Source organism: Silurus meridionalis, chromosome 24 (genome assembly GCF_014805685.1).
Source record: "Silurus meridionalis isolate SWU-2019-XX chromosome 24, ASM1480568v1, whole genome shotgun sequence".
NCBI classification, from domain to species: Eukaryota; Metazoa; Chordata; class Actinopteri; order Siluriformes; family Siluridae; genus Silurus; species Silurus meridionalis.
The window spans coordinates 13,299,430-13,320,622 of NC_060907.1; the positions used below are offsets into that span (position 1 = coordinate 13,299,430).

Consider the following 21,193-nt stretch of genomic DNA (forward strand, 5'->3'; position numbering starts at 1 on the left):
TTTAATGCGACAGCATGGGGAGATGTCTGAGCTTACAGGCCAAAAGGTCTCCAGTGACACCCCCCACCAACTGATCGCTGACACCTCGGAGAGCCTTGTCTGAACACATTAACTTTAAATTTAGGTCTAGCTGCACTGATGTGTACCTCAGCATGCTTTCGCCTCCTCTCAGTGTCTGAAAACAGCTCTTGGAAAGATCCAAGAATAGACTGTAAACAATATGTTATACAGTGCATTATAGGGCTTTAAAAAAAAAACACACAAAAGGAATAAGTTGTTTGTGTAATAACTTAAATGACAGGTATGTTTATTGGAACAAACTCAACAAAATTTGCAAATTCGTTTATAACATAAATTAAATTCCAAGACATTCAATAGTCAGTGTAAATATTGAAATAAAGCCGGAAGAAAATCTGCTTTACTTGCACACAGGCACAATTGCATGTTGAAAACAGCGTCTAAATAACAAATGTGCATAAAACAAACTGAAATGATATTTTGACAGTCAGTTGTGTAACACATGAAGAAATAATAATTGTGTCTTAATATCTGAAAAACAATTAAACAAAGCATTTCTATTCCCACATAATACGAATGACTTGCCTATAGCTATAAAATGTGATTTATGGATGAATTAAGTTTAAAAAGTCAATGGAAATTACAATCATACCTGATGTTTTATTGTTTTAAACAGAGAAATAAAATGCGAACATGGTATTTATTGCTCATAAAAAATGATTCATCTGATATATTTTTGTATTATGACTCAATTCGTCTGCATACTGCACAACTGCTTTTACATCTGCATACTAATAGGCAGAAGACTGCAGAATCACAAGATGTAAAGATTTACAAATGGCAACAAATGGAATTTTGAATGCAATAAAGTCCAGGATGTGGTTGAGTACTTAAGAGATATTAAAATGTGGATATCAAATTAAAAAACATTAACAAATATTACAACCTAGCAGCAAAATGGCTTTGTCCATTTCTTATCTGGCAGTAAAATAAGAAAGCAAATGGCAGTAGAATAAAATTGCCCATGCATTAGTGAAATGAACACAGCTCTCAGGTCATTACGGATGTTCTGAGTAAAGTCAGACAAACATAAAAAAAATATATATTCACTTTAGTGTCAAAAACAGGGTTGTAATTTATTTGTTTTACATTATTTAAGGAGACTTAAAATGATCTCTTTAGAATGCAAAAAATAATTAATTGTTAAAAAAAAAAAAAAAAACACTAGTTGAATAGTAACAGAAACTGGGGGCTGGTGGGGGGCTTTTCACTCTGAATGAATGAAGTGGTACTATTACAGTAGATGGAGCAGAAGGGTTTTGTTTGCTTTTGTTGCATCTCCTAAGAGACACAAGCCTCACCCCTAATTTTATTCTATTAAGCTCCATAACAACCATAAATCGGAATCAGATTAACACATATGTAGATGATGATTCTTTTTTATTTTGAATTGTCTGTTTCTGACCTACTGTACAAGTAATCACCTCATGAACTAACCCACATTTTAAATTTTGTTTTGGAATGATTTTAACTAATTATGTGTCTACCCAAAAGTTCCCCAATAATATAGAAATGGGGCAGTCATTATAGCTATCAAAATATTTGGAGATAAAAATGTAATTAGTAATTGCATGAGTATTTGAATAGGGTTGACTTGTGTGCATTTAAAGTGTCACATGATTTAATATGAATACACCTGTTCCTGAAAAACCCTGGAGTTTATATGAGAATGTGCTATACCTGAAGAAGCAGCATTAGGAATACCTGCAAAACAAGTCAACAAAAGTCTGGAAACATATCAGTTTGATTAAAAAAATAATAATTTCAAAGTTTGAACATCCCATGTACCATGTAGAAATAGAAACATACCACCAAAAGAAGGTCATCCAATAAATATCAGCGACCAAATAAGGACAGCATTACTCAGAGATGCAAAAAGAGGCCAAGGGTAATGCTGCTCCCCAAACACACACTTCAAAATTAGGATATATTCTGTGTAGATTCAATCCCAGGTTGCAACACTTCACAATGTAGAAAAGCATTATCTGCTGGTATTATTTTCCAGTTACTGATGATCCCAAACATCATTTGTCATGCAGTAATCTGGACACAGTGAAATGATATTCTTAAAATGTAATCCAGTCTGACACATCTTTAGAGTGTCCAGAATGTTGCACCTTACTGTTCTTAAAAGTAGATTTTTGGAGGAAATGGTTCAGGTGTTTGCTGTGGAGATGAGAAGGCAAGTGGGATTGAATTTTTAACATTTATTTATAAAAAAGATAGACTGCGGCATGGTGTTTTCTCTGTCTACCGTAGTCAACTGTATACTAAATACAACTTTTTTGACCGCTTCTACTGCAATAACAACAAAAATAAACATTAAAAAGAATTAATAGCTCTTGGCAAGGAGTTGACATCATAATCAGTGAATTAAACAAGAAGGAATCGTTTGCTACACGCAGCATTTTTATATTTACATGTTAAGCATTCCCAAGGGAACATTGTTGGCTTTTTGTCCATTCCCATCTTTCAGGGGTCAGAGTTTATTGTCAGCTCTTGTACAACCCCCTGAAGCATGTGACAGTTAAGCGCTTTGCTTAAAGGCCCACTGAGATCAGTGGCAATTCTAGGAGCTTTAACCACCGAAGTTTTGGATAACTCATTCCCAGCCAAAATCCTGGCCTGTCATCTGATAAAACTTCAAATTGAAGGGTCTGTAAAAATCCCTCAGTTTGTATAATACATCAGGCGAAATGTGAGGATGAGCTCTGCCTTTTGATTTGCCAAGACACCTTGGTCGGCTGCTCCCCTCAGGCTTCTTTAAACATGGGAAGCCTTTAGTCTGGTTGAAGTAGAAGTGCTTGTTGGTGACAAGCCTCTTTAAGCCGAGAAAGTCCTGCACTCGCTCCATCTCTCTCGCTGGGTCTGTAACAAGCCTCTCCCCGCTTACAAACAGCAAGCTCGAGAGCGGAAAGTACCGGAGCCAATTCTCCAGGTGCTTGGAGTAGATTCCAATGCGCACAGCGCTCCAAGATGTATCAATGAGGCCTGTGCTATAGTTTTTGAAGACCAAGTTTTGGAAAGAGGGAAGCCCTGGGTTTTTGGAGAGAGTCTGCGTGTAGTCAGAGACGGCCCGAGTGACCGGGTCCCGCACCACCACAATCAGTTTAGTGTTGCGGTTCATGGTGAAGATACGACCAGGGGCTTCTCGTGTCACGAAGTAGCTGGGGGTCTTCTCCATTGTAATCTGTCCCTCCAGTGTGCGGGGCATTAGATTTCTACAACATTGAAATTCAGAACAGAATCTGTTATTTATCAGTCTCAAACCAGAGGTGTGACAAAAACATTTAAATAAAAATAATTTACTGATATATGAAAATAAACAATTTTTTGTTCAACACCCTGATTTTGATCCAAAAGATGAATGAAGGGTCTTAATTTGAAAAATAAGGTAAAAAATTATCGTAATCTTTTGACTAAAAAACAATAAATAACACAAACTTCCTTGCTTTGTTTATGATACGTTTTTAGGATAAAATTAATAAACATTAATGAATCTTAAATTACCCAGTTGCGTATTGGCAATTCCTTAAAGATTTGCTTTTATTGCCTGATATAACACACTACATGCAGTTTTTTAATTTATTTATTAATTTTTTAGGATGGCATAACTTAAAAATCAATGGACTGTTCCAGTTGGTGTAATTTAAGCATATTTTAATTACCTACAATTTTTTTCTGTGAATCCTATTTTATTACATATTCTGTTTGAAAGAAATACAGTTCTAGAATAGGCAATTCGACCCTGTATTTATATTCATAACATTCATTTCTATGTGAATTTAATAATAAAATGTAAAAGTAAAATGTTTATTCTTTAACGTAAATTAAATTAATGCTCCATTTTACTGATAAAAAGAGATGAAATGAAAAGTTTCTTTTGTTTTCCAATTTTCTATTCACTTTTATTATGACTTTCTGGTTTCATTGTTTTAGCGTTTATAGCTAATATAAACTGATATGCAAAAATATACAGGTAGACCCCAACTTACGACGTAGATAGGGTCGTAAGTCCATCAGGTCATAAGTCGAGAAGAGTGACTACTCTACGATATATATCTATGAATCTATATATCTATATATATGAATTTCTTTTTCATTAGAGGGGACATATCCGAAATGTGGTAAGTCGAGTGGTCGTAGGTCGGGGTCTGACTGTATGTGATTTCCAAAAAAAGCCACCTTATAAAAGCAATATTCAGTTCTTTGTATAAACTCCATTTGTCCACTTTTGCAGTTCCTCCTTATAAAAATATAATTTTACATAATAATACTAATAATACTAATCTTTTTTCATTAAGACCACACACAGTTCTGCTTTGAATAACCAAAATCCTCAGTATTAAAAAAACATGGATATTTCCTTCATTAACATGCCAGTGTTGTGATATGAAGGTCGGTGAGAATGAGCAGCTACAAATGAAATGTCTGGGTGGTTTGAGAAGCAAACCTCGAAACCTCAAAAATCTGTTTGCAATAATATCCTGTGGGATTTCCTACAAAAGACTTCTGAAGGATCTTTCCAAGTTCCCATGTGTGTTAAATCGAGGCCAGTTGTGCTTTGTGTCTTATGATGATCCTGGCTGTTGTCAGAGGACTGGAAACTGTTCTCAGTGCTGAACAGAAACTTCTCCTCAGAGCCATTAAGCTCTCTTAAGTTCTACTAAAACCATGTAGTAGCACATACACATGTAGTATGACCTACAGTATATGACTACTGTACTCGCTACAGTGAAAATTTGTATATTACTTTTTGCAGAAAAAACCTATCTGCAACGTTGAAACAATATATGTGAAGAAATGTTTTGTTCCTTTGTCACATGTCGAAGCATTACAGTGGCTTGTCAAGATACTCGAGTTGTGTTAAGTAATCTCCTCTTTCCCTTTTCTTTTTCTTTTTCCAGCTCTCTGATTACCCAGTGCATCATTGGCATATGGTTCATACAGAATAAGTCACTTTGAACATTTATTCAGCTTCACTGCATGTACAGTTAGCTCAGGTATTATAGACCATAGATCAGCATTAATGATTTTACAGACCACAGACCACAGATTATGTGACAAGTTTAAGCATCAATTTAGCTGGACGATTCTAGCCATTGGGCTGTTGGTTTATTCTGTTTATGTGCAGTTACCCGAATCTGTTGATTGTTTTAAAAGATCTGTATGTGGAAGTGGACGTGGACTAAAGAGGATGTTTATTTTGAATGTGAATTAAAGGTGAATCCTACAACTATGGCCGCAAAAAACCTGGAGAACGACCACGGTTGTAATATAATTATGGAAATACAACAAATAGCACAAGCAATAAATCTCTGTAAATATGACTGCTTAGCTTCTGCATTTTGTCAAACGTAACTCAAATTCATAACTACTTTACACTCAATGAGATTCCCTGATCAATTTTTTGGGCTAGCTCACTATGTAATGTAATTGAGTAAGCTATATAACTACCACAAATAAGAGATCCGCTTTTTACAACAGAATTCTGTAATTTCCGGTCTATAAAGCGCACCTGTATATAAGCCGCACCCACTGAATTTGACAAAGATTTTTATTTTAAACATAAATAAGCCGCACCTGTCTACATTGAAACTAATGAACTTTACACAGGCTTTAACGAAAGACAGTGTCTGTTACACGGTGTAACGGGTGAAATATGTTGCGCTTCCTTTAGGAGCATAGCGGTATTTTGAGAATAGCCTGCTGCCGCATTTTTTTACTATTACTGCATGTGTGCAAGACTGAGGATTATGTCCTTATTATTTTCTGATGCTCATTTCTAAGTTTCTTTGACTAACCCGTAATGCTGTTGCCAAGAAAAATAAAAAAGCACGAGTTTTGGAAACCTGCCTGTGCTTATATGATTTCTGTTGTAACTGGAGTTAGCGAGCTCTCCCTTCACCCAGACTCAACGCGCTACAACGGCTTGTATCTAAACAGTAACCTACCAAGAAAGTCATTGTTCACTGTCTTCCTCCTTCTTTTCACAACAATTTCTCTCGGAAGTTAATCTTTTGTCATCGTCAGGCGTTTAAAAAAAACTTTTTATCTCCCGATGCCGTGCAGCTTAGAACACAGGTGAGGTGTGTTTTTTCGTTTCCGTTCGGAAATTTCATTGGTCTAATGTTATGGGGTTCAGTTTTTTGGCTTGGAGTTTGTGAAACCGGGAAAAACCCAGGAAAAATTCATAAATAAGCCGCTTCGTTGTTTAAGCCGCGGGGTTCAAAACGTAGGAAAAAAGTAGCGGCTTATAGTCTGAAAAATACGGTAAATTCATGACAATTTGCCCTTTGTGAACAATATCCACCAATAGCAATTTTTGATTTGATTTTCTGAAGATCGAAAACACAAAACCGTAATAATGTTTTAATGTTATAACATGAGCATGGAGGTAAGCAGAAAGTTTAGTTAGTCTGCGAATTAATGACTTTCTGTTTTTGTTCTCTTCTCGAGGGCTAGCACTGTTTGGCTGGGTGTGCATACACATGTCTAAGTGTGTGTTTAATTCAGTGTAATCAAGCTAATGGAAGCCATAGTGGCGCTTGCCTTGTCTGCTGACATCGTGTTTACATTGGGGAGAGCGAATGTAATCAGCGAATAGTTCAGACGCTCTGCCAGCTCTGGAAAAGAGCCCACGCACTCACCCGTCCCACCTCTTCATCTTCAAAGTTAAAAAAAGATAAAAATCATCTGACGGTCTGGTCCACCTTTGTTAAATAACCTTTTATACGACACTAATTTCATTAGTTCTCTTACGTTGTAAGCATAGCTGTTGTTTATCGAGAAGCATCTCCAGCTGCTGGAGTGATAAGGTGGCTAGCAACTCTGTTGTTTGTTTTGATCACACCTAGTATAGCATTAGCGGTTAGTATGTCGGTCAATAATGCGATCCTTAGGGCAATGCTGCACAGATGTGTGTAGCAGCACGAAACCTGACTATCAGATAGCACTCTGTTTGCTAGCCAGTAGCCAAGTATGTGGCCTTGTAAAATCAATGGTGTGTTAATGAGTAGCAGACGATGAGTGGACAGTAGAGGACAATATTAGCCTCTTATAATGCAATGCAGATCAACGGTTCTAGACTCCATTCTGGACAAACAACTGATGCCTTCAAAAGTTTTCAAGTTTGAATCCTGACATTGCCCAAATAGGCAGTCATAATACTAGTTTAATGGGAGCTCATGGTTACCAATCACTAGGTTGGGGTTCAAGCCTCAGCACTCCCATGAAGCCTCTTCAACAAGACCCTTAACCCTCTCCTCCAGGGTGCCATATCATGGGTAACCCTGCATTCTGAACTTTCTAACAAGCTGGGCTACGCGAAGAAAATTATTTCACCATGTAGTTAAGTATATGCCACAACTACAGCTTCTTCTATAATGCCAAAATCAGGCGTTTTCAAAGTAAGAAGGATTCCAGATATTTCCAAATACTGTCCCATAATGTCATTTCCTGGAATAGCATTTCCCACAAAAATGGTACACATCCACACATGTAGGCAGCATTTTATTTAATGTCTGTCCACCCATTCTAGCCATAATGCCAAAAGAAATACCCAAAAGAGTCATAATCATTCACTGACTGATTCTTTTATAGGAACTTCTTTAACTGGAACTTCTCATCAGATCCAGAATCAATGCCACTTCTGGCAAAACTTGCCTACTTATTATGACACAGGAACTGATCCAGACAACACACCCCTGAGTGTCTGATGCTCCCCCAAGAGGTCCTGTACCACATCTGTAAGTAATGGACTTCAGATAAAAAAAAACGGCTGGGAACAGAGAGGAAGAGGAAGGTGACAGAGGACAAGCTTTAGATCTAGTGACTGAAATTTCGAAACTTTAGGAGACAACTGCCTAGGCAGAGATTTGCCAAGGCAGTTGATTCCTAAAGTCGCAAACTTTCATTAAATGATCTATTTGAAATAACTTTTTTCACATCTTCATTTGTAACTACAGTTTTATAAGAAACACACAGTGGGAATGGTGATTGGGCTGTATCACTTCTTAAAATGTATTGTATTAATTAGCCTTGGATTTTTGTGGATTGCTGCCTTACAAGTCCCTGTGCTACATGCTAAAGCCTGTACTACTGTCAGTAATACTTTTATAGTAAATCAGTTTACACTTTTTGATTTAAGCAACTGCACTCTGGTAACAATTCTGAGTCATTCATATCAAGACACTTTAGGTTATTTAATCTTTACATGAAACAAAAACACAAAGCTATAGTATAGTATAGTATAGTATAGTATAGTATAGTATAGTATAGAATAGTATAGTATAGTATAGTATAGTATAGTATAGTATAGTATAGAAGAATTAGAGCCATGGCTTCCATGTCATTTGGGATATTGCTTACTACGAAGGGTTCCTGTCATCAGAACCCTCTTAATTATCCACACTCTCCTTCATTATCTGTTGAGTAAAACCACCCAAAAGCCTTTAAAGCAGCTTGTGTAAACATGGTATCGGCCTAAGTGCACTGTAAATGTACTCCAGAGGACATAGGCTTGTCATTACAGAGGCAAATGGAAGCTTCTAGAGACTGCGAGATGCAATTAACAGTCAGCTGGAAATGCAACAAGCGACAGCTATAAAACTAAACAAACGTGGTGTGAGATAGAAGCTTTGTTTGTTGGTTTGTTGGCATTTAGTTATGAGCACACATGGTTTAAAAAATACAAAAAAATGGGTTTGGATCAATCTTGGAAAGCAGATGAAAGTGATTATAAGACTTTGATATAAACATGATATTACCGGTTAAATACAAGTCTTATGGTCTAGGTCATCATTTCAGGAAGACACTAATGGTATTGCATGTGTGTGTACTTTGCACTCCAGCAAATGCAAGCAGGGAGTTTAAAAAGGCGTACCTAATGTAATATATAATGGGTTTAGAGAACTTAAAATATACTACGACTGACACCACTGCATAACACAAGGACAAATTATAAACAATTTACTAAATGACAGCCGGATAGTGCGTATTCTTTGTGTGTGTTTGTGTGTCTCACTAATTACCTCCTGTCTTTGCTATCTTATGAGAAAATCAGCAGCTACCAGCTGCAGTGCTTCTCTAAAGCTTCTCTGATCTCCTCTGTGTGTGTGGCAGGGGGACAAAGGTTATCACTCAATTAGCATTTTTTTTTTTACTATAGGCCCAGATAACTTCACAAGACAGAGAAAACTTACCACTTCCTCCTCCCCGAGTCGACTGCATGACATCATGCCATCTGAGACCAATCACTGCTACCATGTTACGTAATCGTGCTAACAGTCCTGCTTTGTTAATAGCAAGCAAGGTTGTTGTTTTTTAATCGTCCAAACAAGATAAACAGGAAGTTAACATCCGTATGAATCATTCCTACAAGCTAATTAGACAGTTAGGACGGATGCTCTGTCGCTCCTTCCTGGTTTTCATTTCCTCTGCTTTGCTCAAAGCTCCAAATTAGCTTCTTTTCAACAAACTCTGGACATCTGATATATTACTGATTGAACAGATGTGCAGAATATATAATGTGTAAGGTATGAACATGTTACAGCATTACTGACAGAATTCATTAGCAATTTCACCGATTTCCAAGCCTCTGGGCTGGAATAAATGAGTGAACGTACACCACACAGAATTCTTAGAATTCCTAGCTGACCCTGTGATGCCTTAATAAAAAAGCAGAACGGGACGGAGGGAAACCGCTTCTCTGGACCTGGTTTAACAGCCCACCCTAAGAGACTTCTCGTCCTTGAAAAACACCAGGGAGAAACATGTCTGGGTCCAGCTGTTTCGAAAAAAATGTGTTGTGCTGTGTGTATATGCGTGTCTGTGTGTGTGGGCGTGTATGTGTGTATACACCGTAAATATAAGACAAAGTCACATGAGAGAGATATAGTGTGTGTGTGTGTGTGTGTGTGTGTGTGTGTGTGTGTGTGTGTGTGTGTGTGAGAGAGAGAGAGAGGGAGAGCGGGAGAGAGGCATCAGAGAATTAGCATGATTTCATGCTAATTTATAACAAATTCCGCTTTGTTAAAAAAAAAAAGAGAGAGAGACCTGATGAACTCTACTTAAGCTTAAATAACAACTCCACCCTGAATGAAAATATTTAGGAGTAATAGTATTTTTTTTTATTGTTTCTTTTTAACTTTTAATGCTTTTTTTACCTCATGAATGTACCAGTAGGACTGAGCCCTTGCATAATTTCTACTTGTGATTCAGAGTGAACGATTTAGTCCTTTAGTCTGTTGTCCAGCTCTCTCACTTTATCATCTGTCCTTTTCGCACACATCAGCTCCCAAACCTTTCACAACGTTCCTGCCAATCCTGCTGTCAACACCCGAGTGCCCATCATTTCACAGATCACTAACTAGATAAACAGAGTATCTGCTGGAACTCAGCACGATTGCAATGTACGGTGAGATTACATCCAACTTCTGTGTTGATATTTTGTATAAAGTTGAATGTTGCTGGGTAAAAATTAAAAGCTTTTTGCATTTATACAATTTTTTTTTTTTATTTATTTTTTCAGCGGGTAAATATCTCTTGCATCTATTATATCTTGCATTTGAAATCATTCAAGCTTCTCACATGAAAACAGCACCAATAAACAAATAAGCACCAGATTCACTAAGAACATTGTACATTTCACATCATTATTTTTTTTTAAAACATCATTATTTTAAAAGAATTTTGATATAAAAAACTGATATTCCCAAATATAAAATAAATTACTAAACGATTATAAAATAATGATCAACTACTTAAATTCCAGCATTTTCTCAACACCACCTTACATCTTTATAAATCATAAAGTATAAGTATGTTTTTATGAGGGAAATTTGCCCTTGACAGTGAATCTTCCAAATAAAGTTGTGACCACATCATAAACTAAAATTAAAAATTACAAGCGGAAAGCAAGCTAAGCACTTTTTTCTAAGACCTACAGTGCAGCACAGTTCACACAGGTGCGTTCCAGAGAAAAATGGGCCGTCTTAATGTCCTTTTCCTCTTTGCTCATGCGTTTTAACTATGGGACAATGAAAGAAACGATGAGATGTGTTTGGGCTTGGCACATCACACTAAACTTGTCAATGGCTATTATCTATGCTCTAGTTACAGTTAGCAATTACAGATGGCCACTTACAATTTTAGTCTTCGCTGGGCAGCATTTGATATGTATATTTGAAATATGAGCTTCAAATATATAATACAAATATATTATGGTCATAGTAGGAAAATGTCTTTTGGATTGCAGGAATACAGAAAAAATTATGATTCTACTGAGGTTTTTGGTCATGCCAGAGCTTGTTTGAGTCTAGAAATTGTCTGCAGCACAAAATAATATGCTTGTAAACAGCACAGTTGCTTCAAGAAAGAGTCAGAGAGGAAGTACAAAGATATAATCACATTAGCCATTTTGCTGCCTGTAAAAAAAAAAAAAACTATAATCTTTATTACCGGTGTTTAAGTTGAAAACTTAATTGTTGAATGTAAAAAGAAAGTGTCCATGTTGATGTTTTCTATCAGCCACTTTACCCCAAAGTTCGTTTTAGAGTTTAAATCTATCCTTTAGTAGAATAAAAAAATACTTTAACAACTATTTTTAAATCTGCCCTACAATAGCTGCCACAATTGTTGCCATTAGGTTAGCTTTTATACATATAATACTTACTTATAATCTTATACTCCAGTTTTACTTATAATCTTATACTTCAGTTTACTTATAATCTTATACCCCAGTACTCATGTTAGTTCTCTCTCTCTCCAGTGTTCTGTATTGTTGAAAGATTTATGATCAAACTCTTGATGTCACCCAAATGAGGATGGGTTCCCTTTTGAGTCTGGTTCCTCTCAAGGTTTCTTCCTCATTACATCTAAGGGAGTTTTTCCTTGCCACAGTCACCACGGCTGCTCATCAGGGATAAACACACACCATTCACCTCGACTGTTGATTTCTGTGAAGCTGCTTTGAGACAATGTCTGTTGTGAAAAGCATAATAGAAATAAACTTGACTTGACTTGACTTGACTTTAATACTGTTTTTCTATCACAGTTACAGAGGACTCTGTGTTGAATGCATGTGAGTCGCACAGATCTCTTTAGCATTAGACCACCTGCGTCCAGATAACAGCGACCCCATTTTGACCTAATTCATGCTTGGACACATGAGCCGGTGTATCATGTTTTTCCATTCCAATAGGTTTGTTAGGGATGTGTGTTATATTTTAATTGAACTGTTTGAAATACAGGACACTTACAATGCGTAAAATGTCTCAAGCATCAAGATGAGGCACGCACTATACAAGGATTGTAGTGTTTTATTTGTAAAATAAACGTTTGTGATGACAGCATACAGCAGGTTTAAAACAGATTATACAAGCTCAGCCTTTTATTACTATATTATCAAAATATTTTGAAAAATCCACTAGTTTAACAGTGACTGATTGTGCAAGTGTTGAATGAAATGTGCTCGGCTGGTGTATGAGTGTAATGGAGTCTGAAGGTTAGTATTGACAAGTCATCTGTCTCTAAAAATCTGATTGAGAGAGAGCACGAATGAAAATAATGGGTTTTTTCCATCCATAAACCTGATAAGTCGATGATGAATTTTATGTTAGTAAACGCCGTTGCTTTCCGCCGATCAATATTTTGCCATATTAGCGAAATCTACAGAGTCATACAAACTCCATACAAAATATGAACACAATTCAAATGCAGTCAAAACAGTCTGGATGGTGGAACCATAGGATGAATTAAATAGTGAAATAAGGCAGGTAGGTAACAAAGAATGCTTAAAAGTAATAAATAAATTATTTGTAATATCTTTTGACCAAATTCTCATAGTGTCAGTACATGGTTTTTAATACTGCTAAATCATTTTAGCCTTCATAAAATATTTTTGAAGTATATTACCTTTTTTACAACCAAACCCAACCCAAACTAAACCATTGTTAAGGCCTGATGAATTCTAATGGCTTTCAACAATCTATTTCATCAGCGGATTCATACATCACTGCTGACTTTATGTCAGTAAATATGTCGATACTTCACTCTGAATCGACATGCTTTTCTTTCTGGTGCTTACCCATGAAGAATATTCATCTCATGCTTGTATCAGCACTTACAACGTGTCAGTCACCTTGTGTATTGTAATGCGATGAGGCATCATTCAGTGTGAAGGGTAGTTAACTAATGATATGTCAGAACATCGATTCCTCGGTTTGACTGTAGGTTTTTTCACCCCTCTTAGAATCTATATTCATCAATCGCTATCGAACCGTGTCACCTTAGCTAGCAGTTAATCTACAATCATGATCAGAAAATATTAATTTAATATTGTTGGGTATCATGTACATATATGTAAAAAGCTGAACAATCACGAATTACTTTATGAGCGCTGCCTATGAATAGCCTTGTTGTAAAATAAAAAGGGAACAATTCTATCCCTTAGGGACATAAAAAACACAAACCCCAAGAGAATGAATATTGTCTGGGAAATCAGTGCATTAACCTCTCGATGGGTTCAATATGCCTGTGTGTGAATTTGTATAATTAACTACTTTTAAGGCAAGACACAACAAGTAGAAGTGGCAATCTAACAGGTATCATGTGTCAAGAAAGACAATCAAGCCAGTCATTTCTGATTAGTTAAACATGCTTACTGTTTAATTTTAATATTAAACCATTAAAGCTAAAAAGAATTGTGTTTGTTTAATATTTTTGTCCATTCCTTTCCATTGAATTAAGCCAAACATAGTGAAAAGTTAAGCTTTTCCAACTTGCCAAAATCATATCGTCATATAGCCTTAAAAATCTGTTTCATAATATATAAAGTATACGGTATATTATCTGCCAATATGATATGCATCTCAATATCATTACAAACTATTATAAATTACAATAAGTACAGTGGAAACTGTGAAAAAAACTTTGTTGATCGTTGTAAAATCTATGTTTTAACTGAAAACTATGAACATTGGAATTTTGGAATCATGGAATTTTCTTGATTGAATCATTTAAAAAAGATTTACAACCAACATTGTTTATACAATAATCATTCGTGGTATAAAATAGTCATAAGGAAGAATCCAAAAAGATGAAAAATGAGACAAAGCAATTGATCAAAGTGAAAAATTGGAGACTAAAATTGCATTTTTTTTTAACGTTCAGGTGAATGAACAGAAAAAGAGCGCATCAAATTCCATCTGTGTTTTATCACGACTATGCAGCTTACAGCATCGTAAACAGTTTCACCATCAGAAATGAGCAACTCGTAGGTTAATTACCTCTCATCAGACAACAGTGTAATAAAGTCAGGTATGGATGGATCCGTGAGCAGCTGAAGCTCACAAGCATTTGATTTAAAGATAACTATCAGACCAGCTGGGAACATAAAGTAGTTTTACTGCCATGGTTCAAGAGCACAACTGTCACAATTATTTGACATGTTAGACATGCAATATACATGTGGGTAAAAATAGTTGTTTAATTCCTAACACACACCCAACCAAACACACACATAAGCACATATGTAGCACATAAAGCACTTCCTTTATCCTTTTATTCTCTTGTCAGCTTTAGCCCCATTTTCCAGCTGGCAAACTCAACACCTGACTTGTCATTAAACATACACCCATCTCAACACACACACACACACACACACACACACACACACACACACACACACACACACATCCCATTGGTGTTGACAGGTCTGGCATCTGGTTATGGTCCCCACACAAACAGTGATGACATACTGTATGTGTGTATATGTGTGCATGTGTGTGTTTGTGGCACTATTACACAAGGTCATTCTACCACAAAGAAAAATCTACTGAATATTCATATTCCTATCAATCCAGGTGTATGTCAGACTCGTTTCTTTTAGCACACTGCTAGCCAGAGCAGAGACAGAAAGAGAGAGAGAGAGAGAGAGAGAGAGAGAGAGAGAGAGAGAGAGAGAGAGAGAGAGAGAGAATGTAGGTCAATAAACAGTCGTTTTATTGGCAGCGGACTGAATGCCTTGCCAATGAGAGAGTGCTCTAAGCTGTGGATGTTATTGGCAAGTGATATTAATGAACCCAACCAGGAGTGACAAGGGACCAAGATCAATGACATACACGCAAACAGAGCACACACCAGAACCATCCAGAACAATGGAATGGAGAAATATACCTGGTATTTGTTGTTTAGGAATAAATGATGATAGATTTCAAAGAAATAAACATCTACCCAGATACAATCTAACTAAAGGGAAACTTTCCCTAAATATTTCAGATAATTTCGATCCATATTTTCACATCATAACAGCATGGATATTAAAACTAAACATACATAAAACATCTAACTCATTGCACCAATTAAGATGATTTCCAAAGCTGCAATAAATTATAAATATTTCCAAGAAAGAATCGTTTTCCCTGGCAGAGCTACACTACTGTTTGTCAAACTGGTTTACAAGATCAGTGTTTTTTTAAATCTTGTTCCTGGAGACCTATTTTCCTAAACAGATCAATCCCCTTTCAACACAACAGCTCAGCATAATCAGTAACCTATACCTCATTAGTCAGGCCCAAACTGCTGTATAAGAAATGGATTCTGCAGAAATACTGTGTTAGATTACACTGTAAAAGCGGATCACACAAAACTCTCTTTCTCTTTTTTTTCTTTAGAATTCATTTGTGCTATCAAAAAGTCATCAGGAACAATCAGAACAAATAGGAAATGGGGAAACCATGCAATTGGACAAAGTGCAGACGAGAGTTTAATCATCACCTTCATAAACAAGTAATATATACTGTATATGAACAGCCCTTCAATGTACTGTATGCGAAACTACTTCATACAATAGAACTGCACATTTTTAAATCCACTTGGTTGTAAGGCAAATCACAGATCTATATTAATACATGGTTTGCAACTTATTATTTTTAGTAACAGCTAATTTACATTAACCTGTTTTGCTTTATTCTTTACATAATAAAAAATGTGCATACATTTGAAATTAGCTATTGAATTAAAAGGGACATTTCTTTCAATGCAGCAAGGTTTCTGTGAAATCAGCTTTCACAACAAAAAAATTGCTGTGGTATGAAATAATCCCTTTGTTTAGACTTTCCAAAGTTATCTAGTCCTATAGGAAAAGAAGAACATTATGGACCGTCACGTTCAAACGTTTTTTGATTGCTGGATGTAACTCTTACACAAAAACATTTCCAGGCATTTAAAAAGAATTTATAAGATGTGGTATGAGCCATAGCATGTCCCGGAGTAACAAAATGATTCACAAAAACAACCGCAAGCGTGCAGATTCCAATCTGAAACATCTACCTCAGGTTCCTCCCTAATCTACCACTGTGCCATTGACTGAGAATGATGTCAATCATTTCTGAAGAAAGGGTGAGGTTCTTTTTTATGTCATATCCATTCAGACTCAGACTTAGTTTTAAAACTGTTCCTATTACAACTTGGTTCGAGTGTAAAGAGCAGTTATTGAACAATGTCCAACTTCCATAAATTATACCTTGGCTGGAGAAGTTTCATCCTCAGCAATAACACATGAAGTACTTAGCATACCAATCAATCCTTAAAAAACCACAGGCACAAATCTCAACAAGAAGAATCTACCCCAGGTTCCTCTGTAATCACACTCCTCCATAATGGTGACTGAACCAATTCTGAAGAAAGGATGGGTGTTTTAGGTCATATCAGTTCAGAAATAGAGTATCTAAACCAATTCTGAAGAAAGGATGGGTGTTTTAGGTCATATCAAACCAAACACATTTTTGCTGTAGATCTTTGCTAGCAGGCAAAATACACTTTTTCTGTCAAATTGCCAATTTATTAGAGGACTTAGTCAGTAAAAGAAGTTTAATTAAAGCTTGGAACGTGACATTTCCAACCTCAGACTGTGGAAAAAACTTCTCAGAAATCCTACTCAGGAAATTTGGAATGTCTCCTCAACCCGAGTTCAGTATTAAGTGATAAATAATATGACCTCACACCATCAGCAGAAACGACATATTATATTATATTATATTAATAGTAATTTTAGCTCAATGTTAGTTAGTTAAAACTAAAATACTAACCATAGCGTTTGCTGTTTTGTGAAATGTGTCATACACCCATAATCGATAATTCTAGGTGATAGCTACTAATTAAACACAACTTTGTTTAGGCTTTTTTTTTAAAGTTCAGATTTCCCATTTCTGAGTTTGAGTTAAATTCTGAATTATTGACTCTTCGTCCATTCTAGAGACAAACAAGTACCCTTTGAAATTTGCAGTTAATTATAGGCTTCTGTTTGCCACCAATTAACCGGAAATTTTATCAACCACTTTGAAAGCCATAGAACGACTCACTAACACAACCACAAAAACACACAGATTCCAACAAAGATACTCTACCTCTGGTTCTTCTATACTTTGCATGCTTCAGTGAGCAAGGCTGATGTCACTAAGCCTGGGAGACAGGATGGGTTGTGTCATATCCATGCAAACTCTTTTTCTGTAAGTCTTAAACACTCCATTATTGGTCAACATGATTCTTCATGTTTCCCTGTCACCAGAAGCCAACACTACAAAACTGGAGCTGGCCAAACATCTGGAAAAGCTGCCGCCCAAATTTAGTCGTTCTTTCCAAATTATAGATCTGTTAGAATAATTACAAGGTCATCAAAGAGTGATACATTTAATAATTAGCAGAGATTCCCAGAGATAAGTAAGTGGTTTTGGCATGCTTTCAAACACATTGGGCGATGTAGTTGTAGGGTTTTGTTTGCCTCAATTTAAAAATATTTCCGTTATACAAATATATCTGAATGACTCAGGAGCCCATTTGTAACCAGAATCATGCAGATCCCAATCTGATGGATCTTATGCAGGTTCCTCTATAATTTCTGAAGCAATTATACATTTTCATGCATACAACCTCGTTTTACTTTGTAAGTCCATTAGTGCCACACATGACATATCAACAGGTTTCCAAAAGGAAGTTTGAGAAGTCTCTACCATTTCTGGGACAAATTGGAGCTTGGTAACATCTATAATGGTTATACTCCCTTTTGTGGCAAATAAAACATAGCACTGACAATTAGATAGATAGCACTGACAATTAGATAGATAGATAGATAGATAGATAGATAGATAGATAGATAGATAGATAGATAGATAGATAGATAGATAGATAGATAGATAGATAGATAGATAGATAGATAGATAGATAGATTTTGTTTTGTAGAATTTGCATTGTTTTACAGATTACGTGTTTATGTTTTTTTAAAAGCTTTGTCACCTCGTCGACATTTTACTTTTCTAATATGCCAATACCCAAACAAACATATGAATGTTCTCTAAATGTATACCTTTGTAGGATTTCTCATTAAATCAACACTGTTAGCAAATATTTGTAACTTGAATCACTGTAAAATATACGTAAGATATAAATTACATGTGTATGATTTGTCATCTCGACACTCATTTTACTTTGCTAGAAATATCCTTTGCGAGTATGAAAAAACGCTGCACAAACATAACTTATCAACTGTATATGAAAGTATATATATATATATCTCACACAGTATATATCACCACAGTCTCACGGTGTTTCTTGCTCATGGACACGAATTTCCCTCTTTTTTCGTGTCACTCAGCACGACCGCCTCTGTCTGGCTCTGGCTCTGTCTCCAAAACAAAGGAGGCAGAGGATCATAGATAATGCTGACAGAAACACTAAAGTTAATGTTTTGTCTCCATTTTTATCAGACAAAACAACGGAAAATACACAGGTTAGGGTTATACTGTAATAAATGTGTCTCTAATTAACACAGCCTCCTTAATTAACCGGGAGAATATATTGACTGTATTTTGACTGGAAGGAACCACTGACAATGGTTTATAATAATGAGTAGCTTACCGAATATAAAGCCATAAAAATGTATAAAATCTTAAATATTGAGTAATGGTGCTTGAAAATTGAAAAATCTATAACAAACGAGAAAAAAAACAATACCGCCTCTGTGGTATCCAGTGGCAAAAAGAAAACTTTGGCGGAGGCACCAAAAATACTTCCTAGTGAAATACATTACATAGAAAGTCGTTCTCAGTGACACAAAAAAAGAGGTAAATTTGTATATAATCAATAGATTACATACACTATGGGTGTGTGTGTGTGTGTGTGTGTGTGTGTGTGTGTGTGTATGTATATATATATATATATATATATATATATATATATATATATATATATATATATATATATATACATACATACATGTGTTTCTGTAAGCATGTGTTATATATGTGTATTTGGAAAAATGTATGTAGCATTTATGTACAAGTATCTAAAATCTATTTCTATGTCTGTGAAATACAAACATGAACATGTATGCAATATATGTGCTTTGCATATATTGCTATATATCAGATTTCCATATAGAGGTTTTGTTATACTGTCTGATCTAGATTTATCATCAGTTTGTAAAATCACATTTTTTCCACGTTCTTTTGTCAAAAATTAAATGTTATGACCTGTGCTAACTTAATAATGCATGTTAATGTGCTTTGTGATTTAAGATTCATCTATGTGGCTTAACCTTTTATATTTTAATAAAAGCTTATCGCTATTAAATATAAGTGAAATCTTATTTGTTACAAATTCTGATTGGTATGCACAAACTTCCTGGTAAACCTATCGTATGTAAAGCTTCTTTGGTATGTAACACAACAAACTAATGGTTTCTAAAATATGCAAATTTTATCTTTTAATGGAGAAACCAAAATATTGACCCTTTATATTAACACTTAAAACCCACTCAAAAATTTAGTTTTTGCTAAAAAATATGTTGCACATAAAAAATATGTGCAACTTTGTGTTTTGCATATTTTTTGCATTTCTATTTATATGGCAGAGGTGACTTTCATATAATTTTGGGCTGAGAATAAAGCAGATGGTTATGTATGAGTTTTTTGCAGAAGTTAAAGTAATTCAGTCTCTCTCATAGTACTTTTTCTTGCACTCACTCTATACACACACCTGGAAATAGGACCTGGTCCCCGTGATAATTGGAGCATCATCAAGCATGAAAAGTTGAAATGTGTTTTTACTCTAGTTTGCATTTATTATTTCCCCCAAAATCAGGATAAGTCCTGGAGTAAATTCTGGACACCAGGTTTTATTGAATGTTATCTGTATGTCTATCACGCATGTTCAGCGATCAGGATTTGGACAGCGATGAGTTTCATGAGAACCCACCTGTACCACTCTAGTCCTTTATCGTAGAAGCGGTCGAAGAAGTGCGGCTCTGCGCCCACCGCTCGGACGTCGGGTGCACGCGCAGGAACTCGAGCAGCGCGCGCGTGCCTCCTTTCTTCACGCCGATAATGATGGCCTGGGGAAACTCTTTCGTCCCGAAGCTGTCGGACACCGAGAGGTTGGAAAGGTCCCCGGGTAGACGCGTCGTCTCTTCCTCCGTCACTTGTGGCAGAAGGTCGCGCTTGTCGGACGCGTTGCGCTCCTGGTGGAGTTGGGCGAAAGTTGGTTTGCGCTCCTGCAGCGGAATCGGGGTTAAGTCGCAGAATCCGGTCAGACAGTAGAACACATAGGTGAGCAGAACAATCATGGTGAAGAACACGGACACTCTGGAGGGCGCTTTCAGGTGCAGGTTAAAGCTGGTCGCCCAACATCCCATGGGTAGCTGTCCTTCTCCAGAGCTAACGTTGGAATCATACCGTAAAGCCTAACGTGCAAACTGCTGACATGAAAGCTATTGGACTCTACAACACTGATCACTGTCCAAAGAGTGGCCCATGTCCAGCCCTGACTCCTTTCTTTAATACCTCATAACTAATCATTAAAGAAAATATGCAATTTGTGACGTGTCCCATGAGCTTGCAGGATGCAAGTGTCCTTATTTGTGTCCTGTGCTCTTCTGGTGCACAAGGTTACTAGTCCAGAAGACACCTCCCGTTCTGATACTGCACCACGCCCACACCCAAGCCCCGCCCCCCATTTGTCGCTAATTGGGACTAAGCAGGAGTTGAGTTTTTCTGCACTATTCAATTTAATTCGACTGTTTATATGAAGTGGCTAGGGAAATAATATGGAACTTATAAAA

The 21,193-nt window shown here is 36.3% G+C and overlaps 1 protein-coding gene across 1 annotated transcript; it reads right to left on the bottom strand.

Annotated features, from left to right (window-relative positions):
• Positions 1–289: 289 nt before the first annotated feature.
• On the bottom strand, positions 290–20,982 carry LOC124377799 (heparan sulfate glucosamine 3-O-sulfotransferase 3B1-like). Its single transcript, XM_046837084.1, is given in 3 exon segments — positions 290–3,299; positions 20,332–20,401; positions 20,404–20,982. Coding segments are annotated over 3 exon segments (1,053 nt in total). The 5' UTR covers positions 20,768–20,982; the 3' UTR covers positions 290–2,680.
• Positions 20,983–21,193: the final 211 nt, after the last annotated feature.